The sequence below is a fragment of the Passer domesticus genome, chromosome 5, assembly GCF_036417665.1.
Source record: "Passer domesticus isolate bPasDom1 chromosome 5, bPasDom1.hap1, whole genome shotgun sequence".
Taxonomy (NCBI): Eukaryota; Metazoa; Chordata; class Aves; order Passeriformes; family Passeridae; genus Passer; species Passer domesticus.
In genome coordinates, this window is record NC_087478.1 from 45,384,712 (window position 1) to 45,400,860 (window position 16,149).

Sequence of the window (16,149 nt, forward strand, 5' to 3'; positions counted from 1 at the left end):
ATGTCTGTGCAAGGCCAGTTTCTTCTAATCTTCTCTGATTAGTCTTGGATAATCAAGTCACAGATTAAAGTACAAATTAATTCATCTGAATAAAATGGATGCCATTTCTTTGTTCCTTAAACACAGAAGCAGATTTCTTCCCTAGATGCTTCAAGGAAGCTAAATAATATGAGTTATTTCTAGGTGTACTTTGCTACTTTTCTGTGTGACAGTTGTTGGGTAGGGGGACTGCAGAAGCAAATGCTGCTACAGGAAAGGAAGGACCCAGGAGGGTCTGTCAGTGGTCTTGAGCCTGCGTGCCAAGAGTTCCATGTGAGCACAGTGACAAAGCACAGCCTTGTGGCTTTTATCAGAGAAATTCAGATCACCTTTGAGCTTGGAAAATGCACTGCTGTGAGATGGAGAGAGAATACAGAATTTAAAAGTAAATTATACTGAATTTGTCAGTGCAATGGCTCTGGAGTTGTCAGGGAGTGCCTGTACCAGCTGCTGGGTTGTCTCTGCTCTAAAAGCAGAGTCTCCATGAAAAGGTTAACTGAGTAAAAGAGGCTGACTCCAAGAGTGCTCATCCACAGAGCACAGAATATCCAAAGGTCCAGCTTCCATGCAGTTGAAAAGCCTGTAAAAGAGCAGTGGTCTAGTCTGTGAAACAACAGAGCTGCTTTTTTAGACATGGGGTTTGTTTACTTCTGCCCTGTTTCTTTTCTTGAGCAGTAACAATATGTGATGTGTAGTGTGATTATGTGGACAAACAGTAGATAAATAGTACCAGGTAGTGCATATAGCTCTGTATTGCACTGTGCTGGGCAGCGGAGAAGTGCGTGGCAACAGAGAAGTCCTGGTTTGTCCATGGACTCTTTTTTACAGCCAGGGTGCTACGTGGGGAAAGCAGTGAACATTTATTGCAGTTCCAGAGCAGTTCAGGCTATTGCAGTTCCAAGCAGTCAGCAAAGCACTCAAAGCTTCCTTGGGGCACGGTGTTTGCAAATTCTGAGTAACTCTGAACAAGATGTACTTTTGTTACTAAATAGTTAGAATGCCTCTTGTCCGTACGTATGTCAGGAAGACAGATGGTTTTGCAGCTTAGTTGGTAGTACAATCCAGAAGCTCCCTCTGGAGTTTTTTCTGGTGAACTTCATGAAGATTTGATTTGGCAAAAGAATCATTTTGACTTGTGTGCTTTTCTTTTTTAAAACTATAGAACTGAGGTGTGTAAAAAAATTCATGGAGAGAGCAAGTTTCTTTAAGCCTGTTGAACCTGCAGTTGGAGTTTGCTGTTGTTCATAGCCCAGGACTTTGCTGCAGAGGCTTGTTAGCCTGCACAGCAGCATTCCTACAGGATTGGATTAATGGTTTACTCTCCATTATATATCATTCAGGAAATCTCTGTTTTATGCAGGGCAATAATATTACCAGTCTTTGGGACAAGAGAAGAAGCTTTCTAAGATCCTGGCTATGATGGTCAGACTTGCCTTATTTTCTGTTATGCTCAGGTCTTGAGCAAACTGATCTAGTCCAAACCCCACATGCACCATTCTGCGTACCACCCCTGAATGCACTGGAGCCTGCTCTCCCTGTGTGTTCATGAGTGGTGCCGTGCCAACAGCCCAGCGGTGGTCACGGTGGAAACCAACCTGTGTGACTTGGGTGGAACCTGTTGGGCTGTGGAGTGGCAGAGAGAAGGGTGCCCTAAGTCACCTTAGCCTGTGTCCAGTTGTGAAGGAGCAGGAGCTGTTCGGTGTGGCTCAGGCTGGTCTCCTCTGAGGTGGGGTTGTTTTGGACACAGAACTCTGTTAGGAGATCCCATTCACAGGGTGCAGTACAATGTTCCAGCCTCTTCAGTGAGGCCGTGGAGATACAGACCAGGTGCTGCAGTCAGGGCACAGGAAGCGTGGCAGGGAGTGAGTTTTGGGTGCTGTGCTTGAGATTTCATAGGTATGAAATCTCCTCTCTGGGAGAGGTTGCTAAGTTTCTGTGGCAGATGTGAGGTGTCGTGGGAATCTAGTTTCAAGGGAAGGCAAAAGTGGTAGCTGGAATACTGCATAAACAGGAGTGAAATAAAGAGTCATTTGACAAATATTGAGGAAGTTGGAAAATTACTTTATAAAAGGTTGAAATTACTTAATAAAAAGGTAAACTACAGAATGTGAGGTCTTTGGTAGAGATGAGGTTTTCAAGTGGCTTTACTTACTTGTGTTGTGTTGGTATCTGATTTTTCTCTCCTTTAGGTCTGCAGATTGGCTTCAGAGAGTCAGTATTCTCCAACTTTTCTGCTCAAACTCATTCACACCTGGAGTAAGAACCCCAGGTAAGCATTCTTCTGGCAAAGAAGCCTAAGTTCTTCTGAATACATAAAACACAAGGAAAAAAGAGCACACTAACAGGCTGTGAATAATTCTGTCCAAACCATTATTTTCTTTTTCCATTAGACTCTCATTCTTTTGATAGCAGTCAAAGCAGCTGGGAAGATTTCCAGTTTATGCAAGGACTCACTTTTTTAATAGGCTGCTTTTTCCATGTATTAATAACTAAGCACATATATAGCCCAAACCCAGCTCACAGGTGAGGAGGGGGTCTGACTTCTTAGGAATGTGTTTGTCTTGACCAATGACTTCTTAGTCTTACAAGATGGGAAGTCAGTTTTACAATATATAATGTCATTCATGTTTTTGTGAGTGTCTATTTCTTTTTATTTTGTGAAAGAATATTGTCAAGTTCAGCATAGAGTCTGTGACTGAGAGTCTGTTACTGAAAGTTGTAAAAGAGCTTTTTTTGATTCAGACACTCTGAGAAATTCCACCTCAACTGTCTTGAGTGATTTTTGTCTCTTCCACAGACTCACTGTTTTTCCTTTGCTAAAGTGTGTCTAAATGTGGTGTTTCTTTTGAGACACCTCATTGGTAGGCATGATGACCTTATATACAAACTTCTGTTAAAATGATGTTGGATCACTAGGTTAGGAGCAGACTAAGAGGAGATTCAGGCTGTGGAAAAAGGATTAGAAAAGGGACTTGATAACCTCTCAACCTCCATTCATTGTATTTTTGATGACACTGTTGTTCTGGTTTTTTGTGCACTTTTTTCTTGGTTGAAATGGAAGACAGTCATTATTTTTTGTGTGACTTCTCTCACAAAAGAATTACAAGCTGAAAATTCTGAACCTAATTTTCAGTGAACTTTTTTATAATCTTTCTCTCAGGTATTTCCCTTTGCTGGCCAAGCAGCAGCCAGATCATCCAGAGAGTGATATACTGACAAATGTTTTTGCTGTGCTGTCGGCCAAGAATCTGTCTGAGGCCACATCCAGCCTTGTGATGGACATCGCTGATAGCCTTCTCAACAGCCCAGATTTTGAACCCACAGAGCAGGTTTCCAGTTTGAGTGTGACTGACTGTGTTGTCATGGCCAGTGGAGACGTGACAGAAGGTATGCCTGCCTGGGAGTTCTGGGAGACCTGTTGGGTGCTTTAGATGGAGGTGTTAGATTATGTCTAAGACTACTGAGGAAAAGGACCTCCCAGCAGAGATGGAAACATCAATGTACAAATTTGTCTTGTGCTCAGGAACTGTAAAGTCCTGCTTGCTTGATGACTGATGAAGTCCATGTTTGAGCGTCAGGGTCCTGAGCACAGAGATTCCTTATGAAGAGGGCAGTGTTGACCTGTTCTGCCTGTGAAGCTTTGACTGATACAAGTTAGGAACTGCATTGCTAACTTGGCTCTGGGCCTAATACCATGTTTTATATAAAGGCCCCATTCCTGTATGCACATGATCCTGTATCACTTTTATGTTTAGTCTGTGCTCCCTGACTGGAAAGACCTGGCATCTTTGAGAGTTAGTAGACAGAACAGTAGTGTGCTCTGTTTGATGCTGTGGAGACATCTTTCACCTGCAACACTCAAAGCTAGTAGTAAGGAGCATGTGCCCTTACTGTGGCAGCTTTGATTTTACACAAGAGGTCGGTGGTGGGATAAAGAAAACCACATCTACAAATACTCCAGTCATTTTAGAAGATGTTGCTACTGTTGAGGAATGTCCTTGGTACCTTCTGATAAGCCTACACCTAGGAGGGCTGTTACTGAAATCTGTGAGGAGAGTGGTGTGTGCTTTCTTTGATCCCATCTCAGACATGTTAGACTTGGTCTCAGCAAGTGCTGGTTCTTCTTCCCAGCCACCAGCTGCCCTGCATGCTGGTAGCTCCCATTTACTTACTCTTCCACTAATGAACCTTCCTTTGTCCTGATTTCTCCTTTCTTTAGGGTTGGATCTCCCTTCTGTTTCTTGCAGCAGAGTCTCTTGGGTGTTGCTAACTGTTGTATCTCTTACAGAGCCCCTCAGCCTAGGTTGCCGGTTGGTCCTGCCTCATGTTCCTGCCATACTTCAGTACTTCAGCAAAACAATGTTAAATGTGGAGAAGGTGAAAAAGAAGAAGTACAGAGCTCAAGTCAGCAAAGAGCTGAGTATACTTTCCAAGTAAGTGATCTTAGAGCCTGTAACAGTTAAAAAGCTGGAAGGAGGGAGGAAGAAAGAGGCTTATTGTAATAGTTTCCAAATTAAAAACCACTGTGTCTCAATGTTTTAAAATTTACAACAGTTGTAAATACCTGGATCTGTCATTGACCTTGAAAGTTGCTGATTACTGAGGTGATAAGTTTTCAGAAGTTGATTGTAGCTCTTTTTGTTGCTGGTATTCAAACCTAATGTCTCTTGAGGTTAGAAAAAGGTGCAGAAATGCCTGCAGTCATGTGGAACTGAGTGCTTAGGCTGGGACTGTGATTTTGGTAGGTACGCTCTGTTAGCCTGGATAGGCTGACAAAGCCTTGTGAAATGACACTAGTGCTGACAGAATTCTTTGCTCTGTACTGGTGATTGAAATGATATAAAAGAGTAAATTACCTTGTCCAATTTTGCAGGATCAGCAAATTCATACAAGAAAAGAGCCAGAATTCAGTGCTTGTGAGCCTTCTCCTCCCTTTCCTTTATCAGACTAACATGGAGCAGGTAGGTAAAAATTAATTCCCGCCCTCTACTAAACATATGTTTTTCTTTTAATCAGGTATATTTGTTTGTTTAAAAGTCATATTGATTACATGCCATTTCTCATTATTAGCCTGCAATCAAGTCTTCACGTGTTTGTAGTCTGTTCAGAAGGCAGTACCACTGTGTGTTGATGTGCACTACTCACCCAGAGGTGCCAGTACCCAGATTGATTCTGTTCCTCTTGTCATGGGGAAGGTCTGCAGAAGTTAAAGTGCAGTCTTTACTTTGTCACTTAGTCAATCCACAAAATTGCTTACAGTATTTGAAGTAATTGCTCTTCTTCACTGTGGATTTTATGCAACCCAAAGCCACAGCATCTGGACAGCAATGTGAATACCTGTGGTTGTCTATGTGGTGCACTGGGCAGTGCTGCAGTAGTCTGCTGCTTTATGAAAGGCAAAGGCAAACCATATGCAGTACTAATTTGGGGTTTTAAATCAGTGAATCATTAGGGCACCACATGTGATTGCTGTTAAGGGAGATCATACAAAAGCTTTACTGTGCAGTCACCAGGCACTGGAACACATTGCCCAGGGAGTCTGTGGAGTCCCCCTCACTGGAGATACTCAAGAACTGTCTGGATGCAATCCTGTGCCATGTGCTCTGGGATGACCTTGCTTGAGCAGGGAGATTGGACCAAATTGACCCCCCCCCATGGTCCTTTCCAGCCTGACCTATTCTGTGAAGTATATGGTACTGTGCATGTTCATCTCACATATTCAAGAAAGACTGCTTTTTAAAGCTCTATTAGTTCTCTTGACCTATGAGTCATGGGGAAGGACACATAAAATAAGTCTTTATCGTGCTGACAGTCATCTCTTAACACTGTATTGTTTCTAATTGAGAGGCTGCAAGTACTTCTGAGAGATTTGATGATTGCATTGTGTCCTTCTAATTCTTTGTTCTCATTCAGTATCTCTGATCTGAGTGAAGTACAGCAACGTGCACTTCGTGTCTTGAAATATATCCCAAGGAAATGAAATAATCTTGTGAGGTCTCAGTACTTATTGAGAGTTATGTGTCTCTTTCAGGCCACACAAATTGACATTCTGGAGACTGTGCAGAACTTGCTGAGGCATTGCTCAAATCCTACAAGCTTTCTCAAACCACTGGCGAAGCTTTTTTCTGTCATCCAGAACAAACTGTCTCGAAATAAGTTGTGCTTGGTATTTCAGGTATCGCATTTCAACATCTTTCTATGCTTTTTTAAAATTTGTTCTAAGAGATCAAGAACAAAATAATAGGAGTATTTATCTTTGTGCATGACTTTAAAATCCATTTTACTCTACTTCTTGTGTGAAATGAAAATAACAGAATTCTATGTGATAGAAATTAAGGAGCTGCACAAAGATGTGTGAAAGTTTTGGCTTAACAGCCTGGTTGATTTGAGCCAGGGATCTTTAGTGTAAGAGAAGCCTAGCAAAGCACTTAAACTGCAACAAATCCTGCATGTTGATGAAATAAGAACGGATTTCAGTATCCTGTAGACAATTTTATTTGTATTATTCTCTCACAGTTTATAGTAGAATGTTCTGTATTACTTTGAAGTGACTTACATAAATTCTTAGCAGTAAAACACAGGAAATGTACAGTGTAGATATTTGGAAACTTAGGACTTGAAACACATATCCTCCAACTTACATAAGAAAGGCTCTTATGGAGGTTCTAAGAGGAGAAAGACTAATGCTGCTGCTTTATTTATTTTTTGTCTCAAGTGGTAAAGTCTTGAGTTATTCAAATTTTTAACAACTATAAAAGTTAACTGGGTTTTTATGCTTTTTAGACTTTATCTGACTTGGACACTAAGTTGAAGTATATTACTGACGTTGTTAAGGTACGCACAGTTTTTCTCTCTGCTCCCTTTTCCCCCAATATGGTATGATCACGTTTCTATCATTTTTCATTAATGACTTGTTGCTCTGTCTTAGCTGAATGCCTTTGATCAGCGACATCTGGATGATATCGACTTCGATGTGCGTCTGTCAGCCTTTCAGTCAATCACAGCCCACATCAAGGAAATGCAGACAGTGGATACTGACTTCCTCATCCCTGTTATGCACAACTGCTTCTATACCATCCAGGTTGGCTAAGTGTTTCTTCTCTTGCTGTATGCACCACATGTCCCTGATTAATCTAACTTTCAACTTACTTCCATTGGCTGTTTCTTGGCACCACGTAACATTGAGAAAGTATCTTTAGGTATTCTTACAAACACGTTTTTGAGGTTTTATCTGTTTACCTTTTCGTCTGTGTATCCCAAAAGGCAAATACAATGTGGCACAACTTTCTGTCAATGAGCACTGCAACTGTGTGGTCATTTTGTACTGGATAGAAGGCACACTACAGGCCTGAAAGGCTGCTTTTTGGTTTGTTGCAGCATGTTCTGGTTTTGTGGGCCTGCTGGTAAATCTAAAAGGTTTTTTCCTAATGGGTAGGGTGGGCATTCATTTGGGACTAGAACTTCTATAGGAAAGCTCTCAAGAGTTTCTGAGGCTCTGTGAGACTCATTATGTTGTGTCCAGTGCTACTGTTCTGTCCCAGATTTTGGGTAGAGAAAGGTGTCATAGCCAGACTCATGCGGTGCCATGTCTTGATCCACTTAGCTCGGGGATATGGCTCTCAGTGACAACGCAAGCCTTTGCTTGACCAGTTTCATCCACCGACTGGCAGAGATCAGCCACACAGAAGAGGAGTACAGGGAGCTAATCCAGCACACTCTTCTGGAGTCTGTGAGAAGGGGTCTGAAGAGTAAGACTGAGGTAAGGCAGTGGTATCTGATCACACATTGCCAGCCGTCTTCAGGGTAATGGGATATTTTTGGGTGAGTTCTTGAAGTCCCCTACTGGAATAAGAAGTGCAGGTACCCACAATAAACTTACTCTTCATTTGAAACCTTATAATTCTAAAATATTATAGAAATTAACTGTGTTTCTCTGCTGTTGTTCAGCTTTTCTTAGTTGTGACTCATTCTTTGGGGGGGAGGCTTTAATTTATATGCAGGCCATAATAGGCATTTGTTGTTACCAAGAATTAGGACGTTTGACTGAAACACTTGTAAATGACAGCACTGCTGTTCTCAGGAGTGTGTAGCAGCCTCTCCAAGGGATACTTAACATTCACCGCTTGCTATTTTTAGAGCATCCAGCAGGACTACACATCACTGCTTTCCTGCCTCATTCAGACATTCCCAACAAATCCTGAATTCCAGGATTTGGTCCAGCTGACCAACCGCCATGATCCTGATATGGACTTCTTTGAGAACATGAAACACATGCAGGTAAAAGACAGCAGGCATTTCTTAGTGCCTGTCTTCCCCTGCCAAGCAAAAGCATCTTACCACATCTGAGGGGATGTTTTGCAAAGCATCTCTGTGTTGTCTGCAGAGAAATTGAACCTATGTCATTAGATACTGTTACAAAAAAGAGGGATGTAGAATCATCGGGGTGATTGAGAATCAAAGTCATGCTTCTATCTAGAAATGTCTTGGGTTTATGATAGCCCACAGTCAGCAGTATCGTGAAGATATCCTCTGACATAGGCATGTAATGGGTCTCTGTTTTTTCTGGCCTGTTCCCTGCTGCTGTCAGTCTGGAGGCTCTGCAGCCCCTTCCCATTCCCAAACCTTTGCAATATAACTGTTACATAAAGCCTGGTCTCTTGGTTTTTCTTGGAGTATGAAAATACATTTCTTCTGCTTTCAGAGATGCAATCTGAGAGAGTATTAGCTGTATCTGTAGTTATATGCAAAGTTGTAAGTTCTTAACTTGTAATATTCTCTGGTCTTTGCATTTCATTGCAGCAACTATTTGCAGTTGCCTCCCTTGTCTAACACCTTAAGATAGCACAGTCTTATGATTGTGAATCCACAATGCCATTGACTTGGAATATCTGTTGAGGCAAAAGGCTAGTTAAAGCCCAGAGATTTAAGGAAGAAGACATGCCTTGGAAATGACTGTAATATGTTTATGCCATTATCTAGAACTGGGACATTTTCAGAACTGCACAATGTAGCTGCTCTCTCGTGCTAGCTGTGACTCAAGCACCACCTCATTCACTCTCTCCCATGTGACATGTCTCAGATCCACAGGAGGGCACGAGCTCTGAGGAAACTGGCAAAGCAGCTCACTGAAGAAAAGCTTGTGCTGTCTTCTAAATCCCTCCAGAACTACATCATGCCTTACGCTACAACTGCAATTTTCAGTGAAAAAATGCTTAAGGTAGGCTCTTTTAATTGAATGCATCTACTTGAATATTTTTACCTTTCATTTGCCTTGAAAACCTAACCACTTTAGACAGCTGATGCGTTTGTGAGGTGGGTGTCTCCATTGTAGACAAGTGCTGTGCTGGTTTTAGTGGCAGGAAAAGGGTTTGGAAAATGCAGAGGCAGTCTAGGCCTAGTCCTATATCTGCTAAACTTGTCCTGCTTCTAAAAGGTTGATCTCTTAACTGCTTGGGTTAGAGGTTTTTGTTTTGTTTTAACTTTTACTTGGGGTTTTACTTGTCTTTATTTTTTTATCGGCTTCTTATTTTCTTCCCTCTGACTCCAAACTTCTGTCTTCCTGTTTAGTTGTGAGATTAGTTACTCTTTGACAGTAGACTGTGGGAATATAGTCTGTGTCTAGTAACAGAGGTGAGAATAAATACAGTTTTCTCTGGATTTAGAGGGAAACTGCAGGAATTGGCTGAAAACATCTAAAATCAATAGCAGCTTTGTAATTAAAATTTGAAGGGTGACATTTTGTTAGTCACTTTCAGTGAAATTACTTGTAGTGCCAGTGTGGATAGACTTTCCACCTCTGGCTTTTAAAAGACAGGTTTCACACTCCTGTAGTTCCCTGCACATTACCAGGAGAACAGCAGACCCACTTCTATCAAGCAAAGTAAATGTCTGATTTGCTTACTGCCATAAATATTCTTCTGAAGCTGAAACAATTAGAGCTCAGGCACAGGATCCAGCCCCTGCAGCAGTGCAGTCCGTGCCCCTCAGTAGAATGACTGAGGTGGTCTTTACTGACCTCTTTGAGGGGAGTAAAATATGTTGATTGAAACTTTGGTGAAGAAATAGACACATTTTATTTCACATCTGAAATGGGTTTGTAGTTGACCAGCAATGTGCCATGTGTTTGTGGTTGGATGCCTTGACACTGGTTCTTGTTCTTAGCGCAAGTGAGCCCATAGGTTTAAGTATGTGAGAAGAGTTAAATGTGTGCAAAGTAATTTGAAGGAAGTGTGTCTGGAGATCTGCTTGATGGACTGAGATTTATTTTTTTTCTAACTTGATGCTCAGGAGGAGATCTGAAAATACTGAATCCCAAGCATCCCCACTAGACAAACGTTACTTCTGTCTCTTATTGCTGTGGGTAAAGGATGCTTTAGACACACAACCATTGTGAATGTTAACAGCAGCTGAATTTCTCTCTTTTGAGCAGCATGAAAATATGGTAACAGCCTCAGTTGAAGTTGTTGGAGCTGTCTGCCGACATCTTTCGTGGTCAGCGTATTTGTACCACTTAAAGCATTTCATCCATGTCTTGCAAACAGGACAGATCGGTACGAAGCTGGGAGTCAGGTGAGTACCATGAGCAATGCTGCTTTGGGTTTCTCCTAAGGACTGCTTAGGCACAATTCAGTGTTTTTAGGAGCATCTCATGAACTTTAGCCTCTTCTCTGAGGTGAGAGATTGCTGGCTTGAGGTAGACTTAGGCAGGTGAACGTGGGCATGGCTTGCTGCCTGCAACTGTGAAGTTTTAACAGGTCGTTACTTTCTCACACCATGTCTCACTGAATGCAGGCAGCAGTTCTGCCAGGCTGTCCCTGCTCCTGGGACATCTCATTGCTCCAGTACCACTCTCTGTGAGGTTTCACAGTGAGCTAGGTCACAGAATGCATGTAGCTGAGAAATAACCAGTTTTTATTTTCTGGATAAATCTCCTTATGATGCAATGTCACTAAATATGATGTTTTCCAAAGAGTGCTTGTAAGATTTTCTGTTGTATATGCATCCTCTTCTTTTTGTGGAGAGGGCTGATCTTTCTTCATGTTTTTCTTCTGCAGTTTGTTAGAGACAGTGCTGGAAGCCTTTCACTTTGACCATAAAACACTTGAAAAGCAGCTTTTGACCATTGAGAACCAAGGTGAGCTTTTTGTGTCTGCTTGTAAAAACACTACCTCAGACTGCTCAAATGCAGCTAATCAAACTTGTGTGGTTTACTCTTGACATCATCTACTTCAGTCTTTTTAATATGGGCATACTGGAAGCTAGTGTTGACTTGTCTCCTCAGGAGCAGTGCACATTTTCCTCCTGTGTGTTGACAAAGCCAGAAGAGGTGTAGGGAATCATGTCCACATTACCACTCCATCCCAGGCTTCTTTAAAACAAAATAGCTTAGAACCTGTGTGGTTCTCAAGGTCTGTACCCAGCCATGTGGCTGCTGACACACCTGAGTTTTTTATCTTTGATGTTGGCTGCTCTCGTGGTTATCTGCAGCCAAGATGTCCTCACCTTCCTTCCCTTGCCATTTCACGGCATGAAGTCGTGTTTTCAGCTTCTTCACTATTGTGGTTACCTTTGTTGGGACCTTTGGGTGAAGGAGGAGGATGTCTCACAGCTGTGCTTGTCAGTACCTATTGCCATGTGAAATTCTCAGTTTTAAGTGAATGGCAGTTCTCTACAGTACAAGCACATTGACCTTTGCTCAGCTGACTTTGGGGTTCAGACAGAGTAATGTAGTCTTTGCTTTAAATCTTGCCTTGAGGGGTGATTATCAGAAACCAGCAAGCCAGACCTTCTTTAACCAGTAGAAAAAGCCTACTGCTTATTGGTGGTTTGCTGCCACTGATGGTAGATAAGAGCTTTATGTAGAACCAGGCTGTCATAGGAGTCTCAATTAAGGGCTCAAATTTTGTGTTCTCCTGTATTTACCTGTACTTTTGGCAATTACTTGATAGAAGCTGCTGCCATGGACCTTGAGCCAGTGGTGGAGGCTGAAGAAGCCATGGAGCTGGAGCAGAGTGAAGGAGAAGAGGAGGAAGTTGAAGAAAAGAATGGGAAGAATCTCTCTGAGAAGCCAGTAGAACCTGAGCAAGCAGCTGAGCCATCTGAAAATGCTGAACAAGTGCCAAAACCTGTTTCATTCTTACCCCGAAATAAAGAGGAGCTTCAGTGTCTGATCAAGCACATTCAAGAAACAGTTACAGTCAACATCTTGCCTAAATTGCACAGGTGTATTGTTGCAAAGGTGAGGAATTGATGTTTGAAAGGTCTTTTGTAGGCCTTTTGTAGCTGCTACTTTAAGGATTGGGATACCACTTCAAAGCAAGTGAAAAAGCAACACATTAAAAAAAATGGACACCACTGGAGAGAGACCATCTGAAAGCACAAAAAAAGCTTTATGCCCTTTGCTGAGTCATGGAGGTTGCTGACAGACCTTCTGGTCAGTGTGGATGTGGTGTCTTAACTTCCCTGCTGAGAACTGTCTCAAGCTACACAAGTGAAATAATTCCTTTTGAAGAGTTCTCAGCCACTTGCTTGCACACAGGGATTTATCTCACCTGTCCATTAGCTGTCTGGGTTTTTCTTGCAGTTATCAGAGGATAGCAGCCTGCCATATTAACCCCTTCTAGGGTTTGTTGAGAAAAAGCAGGATTTGTTTCTGTATATTAAAAGTGCATTATGTCTTGCTCTCTTTAAAAGGTTAAAAGAGACGAGGAGCACAAGCTTGTGAAATCCAATGTTGTGAATGATGATGAGGTAGTTCGTGTTCCATTAGCTTTTGCAATGGTCAGAATGATGCAGTGTCTTCCCCAGGAGGTGATGGAAGCTAATCTACCAAGGTAAATCCCAGTGGGGATCCTTACATCCCAGTGGGGCTGTTCATTGTTCTGGGAAGGAGTGCAGGCACCGTTCTCAAGCTGTGGTTACATATATGGGTAAAGTCAAGAGGGACATCCTAGCAGACCTTAAATACTTTTTTTTGGAAATTCCTGTTCCTAGTGACATGCACCTCTGCACCTCAGCATTTGATTTCTGTAAATCCTGACCTAAGAGCAGAGCTGTGAATCAAGGTGCAGAGGCAAGGCTGGTTGTGCTGGGGAAAGAATAATGTGCAGAAAGAAAGGACAATCAGTAAAATGTCCTGAAGGACAGTAGGTGTGTGTATGCCTATAAACCTCTCTGAGGCTGGCTGTGGGTATAGCTGTGGTTGTGAAACAGTCCTGAAAAGCAGCCTCTGTGGCAGTGTAATTAGTTCTGCTCTGCTTGGAGATGAACAAAGCTGTATGTCTTTGTTTCCAGCATCCTGCTGAAAGTGTGCACATTCCTGAGAAACAGATTTCAGGAAATACGGGACATTGCCCGCAACACCGTCATTAAAATCATGGAAGTGTTGGGAGTGCACTACCTTCTGTATATCTTAAAGGAGATGCGGTCTGCACTCATCCATGGCTACCAGGTAATGCTGAGATTCTTCCTCTTCTGCTCTCTGTAGGCTTTTTTTCTAATGTATTGGGAGGAGAATCCAAAGGGAAGTTGCTATTGAAATAGTTTTGCACTGGTAGAATAGCTTGGTATAATGCAAGTAAATACTGTTGCTATAATGCCTACATCAGTCTTTGTTATGCCATGCCAAGTGTCAAATAAGGGTCTGTATCCTCAAAGAACTGTGAGTCTAAGCAGTCTTCCTAGTGAAGCGTTGAGGTATGAAGGGGAAGGATGAGTTTCTGGTTCCAGTAAGATTAGAGGAAATCTTTCAACAATGTCATGAGGGCTAGGCAGTATCTGAGGGGAGTTGCCACGGAGACTGCACAGACAGTGTGTGGTGATGCTAGTTGAAGTCTTGCTTCGTAGATCTGGAGCCAAGGCTCTGACTATTAATTCATCTTTCCTCTTTCCATGGTTTGGGTTAAGAATCATTTTTTGTGTGAATTACCACAGTGGAGTAGCGCAAGTTCCTAGCTGCTGTAATAGTGAGTGCACCAATTAGAGCAGCCTAAATATATCAGTAAGAGCCCTGGGGAGAGAGAAGATTCCAGCCCTCTTGCTCATATGTGCTGGGATAGGGATCCTTTTTCTCTTGCTACACCATGGATTCTCATCCTCCCAGTGGTTTGTTTTTCCTATAATGAAAGCTCAAGTGCAGTGTGCAGCTGGAGACTTGTGATGTCTCTGGTATGGGAGTGTCCCTATGCAGTATGATTAAAGAGGTCGGTACAGACGTTTGGAATGATTTGTTCTCTTTTTCTCTAGCTCCATGTGCTGACTTTCACGGTGAACCTGTTACTGAAAGGCCTTACTACCAGGCTCAGTGCTGGTGATTTGGACCCCTGCTTAGATATCCTGATTGAGGTAAAAGTTACTCAAGACTGGAAGAAAAAGCATCATGAAGTGCTTGGGAGATACTCTCGGAGGGGAATGTTTTGTGTAGGTTGTCTCTGACTTGGTGGCAAACCAGGCTGTTGTGTGTGTACTGCCAAGGAAGGAGGCACCAGTAGGCCCCTTGTAGATGGGAATCAAGAGAAGTCAAGTATCTCTGGGGCTGTATCCTGAGCCCTCCATCCTGAGATGTGATGGATTCAAGGTTAAGACACCTGCCTGTGTTTTCCTGTACTCTAAATGGCTGAGCAAGTCAGCAGACATATATTCAGTGCAGTCCACAGAGCCCAGGAACTCAGCTGGTGACACAGATGGGGTATATTGGGATGTATTGATCTGATGCAGTCCCATTCCTTGTATCACAGCAGCACAGAGGGGTGTGGGAGCAGTGTTCTCAGCTGGTGTGCTTGAACTCAGATGTTCTGTGTTGACAAAGGAAAGATAGACATGATTTGTAGAAAACCTGGAGAATTGTTTTTTCTGTGAATGGGGAAAAGTAGTGTTGTTCTGTTGCTGCTGGAAGAACCTGCTTTCTTTCTCTCATTCATTTCTCTTGCCTGTTTTCCAAAGATTTTCAACCAAGAGTTATTTGGGAATATAGCTGAAGAAAAAGAAGTAAAGGGAATTGTCTCCAAGATCATGGAAGCACGCAAAAACAAGAGTTATGATTCCTATGAAATTCTTGGGAAGTTCATAGGAAGGGGCCAAGTGACAAAACTTATTCTGCCACTGAAGGAGGTAAGAAAAGTCAGCCATGGTCTCTCTTGCTAACTGTGGGCACTCTCAATTCTGTAAGGTGATTCTAGAGCCTCTGGGTGCCTACTTTGAAATCACCTATGGAGTCTTGCCTTGGCTTCCCATTTTCCTTTGGGAAAGCAGAGAGACTTTACTGTTGATGTCCAGAGCAGGGAGTGGCTTTCTGGGAAGCTTTTAACTGCTGCTAAAGTGGAAACATCCCACGTTGAGTTCTCCATGCACTCTTCCTCTGCCCACTCTTCTTTATTTTGGAGCTTATAAGTTGCAAGGAACAAGGCTGCTCTGTGGTTTAATCTCTTGTGCATGAAGGAAATGTCAACAAAATGTATCCAGGGTCTATCCATGTGCAATAATTGCCTTTTCAAAGATGCAGATTTTTTTTAGCAGAGTTCAAGCTCACACAGGAATTCCCTGGTTTGCTCATTAGTTCTTGTGTCCTGGTGGCTATAGCTGAACTGGCTGGAGGCTGGCAAGAGGCTGGAGAGGAAGGGAGGGATGTTGGTGCAGAGCTGAGGCAACGGGATGCTATTCACCTAAAGAGCTGGAGACTATGACAGTATGATGAGAGAGAAATTGCTCTAGTTTTTCCCATTATTCTGAATACAGATAACATATAATTGCCATCAGGCTGTCCTCCTAAATTCTCATGGTTTTACCTTTGCAGACTCTGGAGAGCACTACAAGCTTGAAGATAGTCCGGAAGGTGCATGAGGCACTGCGTCACATCATGGCAGGACTCATCTTCAACTCAGACATGAATGCAGAATCCCTCCTCCTCCTCAGTCATGGTCTCATCAGTGAAAATTTGCCTCTGCTCACTGAGAAGGCCAAGTGAGTTCCAGGGTGTTGTTCAGATGGTCTGGTATTGGTTTGCTTGCAGAAATGGCAGTTCCCAAATCCAACTGATCAAATGTATGAGAGTGTCGTTGCTTTCATTCCCCTTTTGTTTTCAGTGTAACTGAATCATTTGGGCAGTTACAGGGC

General features: G+C 42.6%; 1 protein-coding gene across 2 annotated transcripts in view; it reads left to right on the top strand.

Moving 5' to 3' along the window:
- Positions 1-16,149, top strand: part of UTP20 (UTP20 small subunit processome component) — a 69,771-nt gene that overhangs the window by 39,820 nt on the left and 13,802 nt on the right. For both annotated transcript variants that reach the window (XM_064419869.1, XM_064419871.1), the window contains exons 29-46: positions 2,229-2,308; positions 3,200-3,426; positions 4,328-4,472; positions 4,913-5,000; positions 6,071-6,214; positions 6,823-6,873; positions 6,968-7,120; positions 7,643-7,798; positions 8,176-8,316; positions 9,119-9,256; positions 10,469-10,608; positions 11,094-11,173; positions 11,988-12,277; positions 12,733-12,872; positions 13,333-13,489; positions 14,284-14,382; positions 14,980-15,147; positions 15,830-15,996. In XM_064419869.1, coding sequence (XP_064275939.1) covers positions 2,229-2,308; positions 3,200-3,426; positions 4,328-4,472; positions 4,913-5,000; positions 6,071-6,214; positions 6,823-6,873; positions 6,968-7,120; positions 7,643-7,798; positions 8,176-8,316; positions 9,119-9,256; positions 10,469-10,608; positions 11,094-11,173; positions 11,988-12,277; positions 12,733-12,872; positions 13,333-13,489; positions 14,284-14,382; positions 14,980-15,147; positions 15,830-15,996 — 2,564 coding nt within the window. The remainder of the gene's footprint in view (positions 1-2,228; positions 2,309-3,199; positions 3,427-4,327; positions 4,473-4,912; positions 5,001-6,070; positions 6,215-6,822; positions 6,874-6,967; positions 7,121-7,642; positions 7,799-8,175; positions 8,317-9,118; positions 9,257-10,468; positions 10,609-11,093; positions 11,174-11,987; positions 12,278-12,732; positions 12,873-13,332; positions 13,490-14,283; positions 14,383-14,979; positions 15,148-15,829; positions 15,997-16,149) is intronic.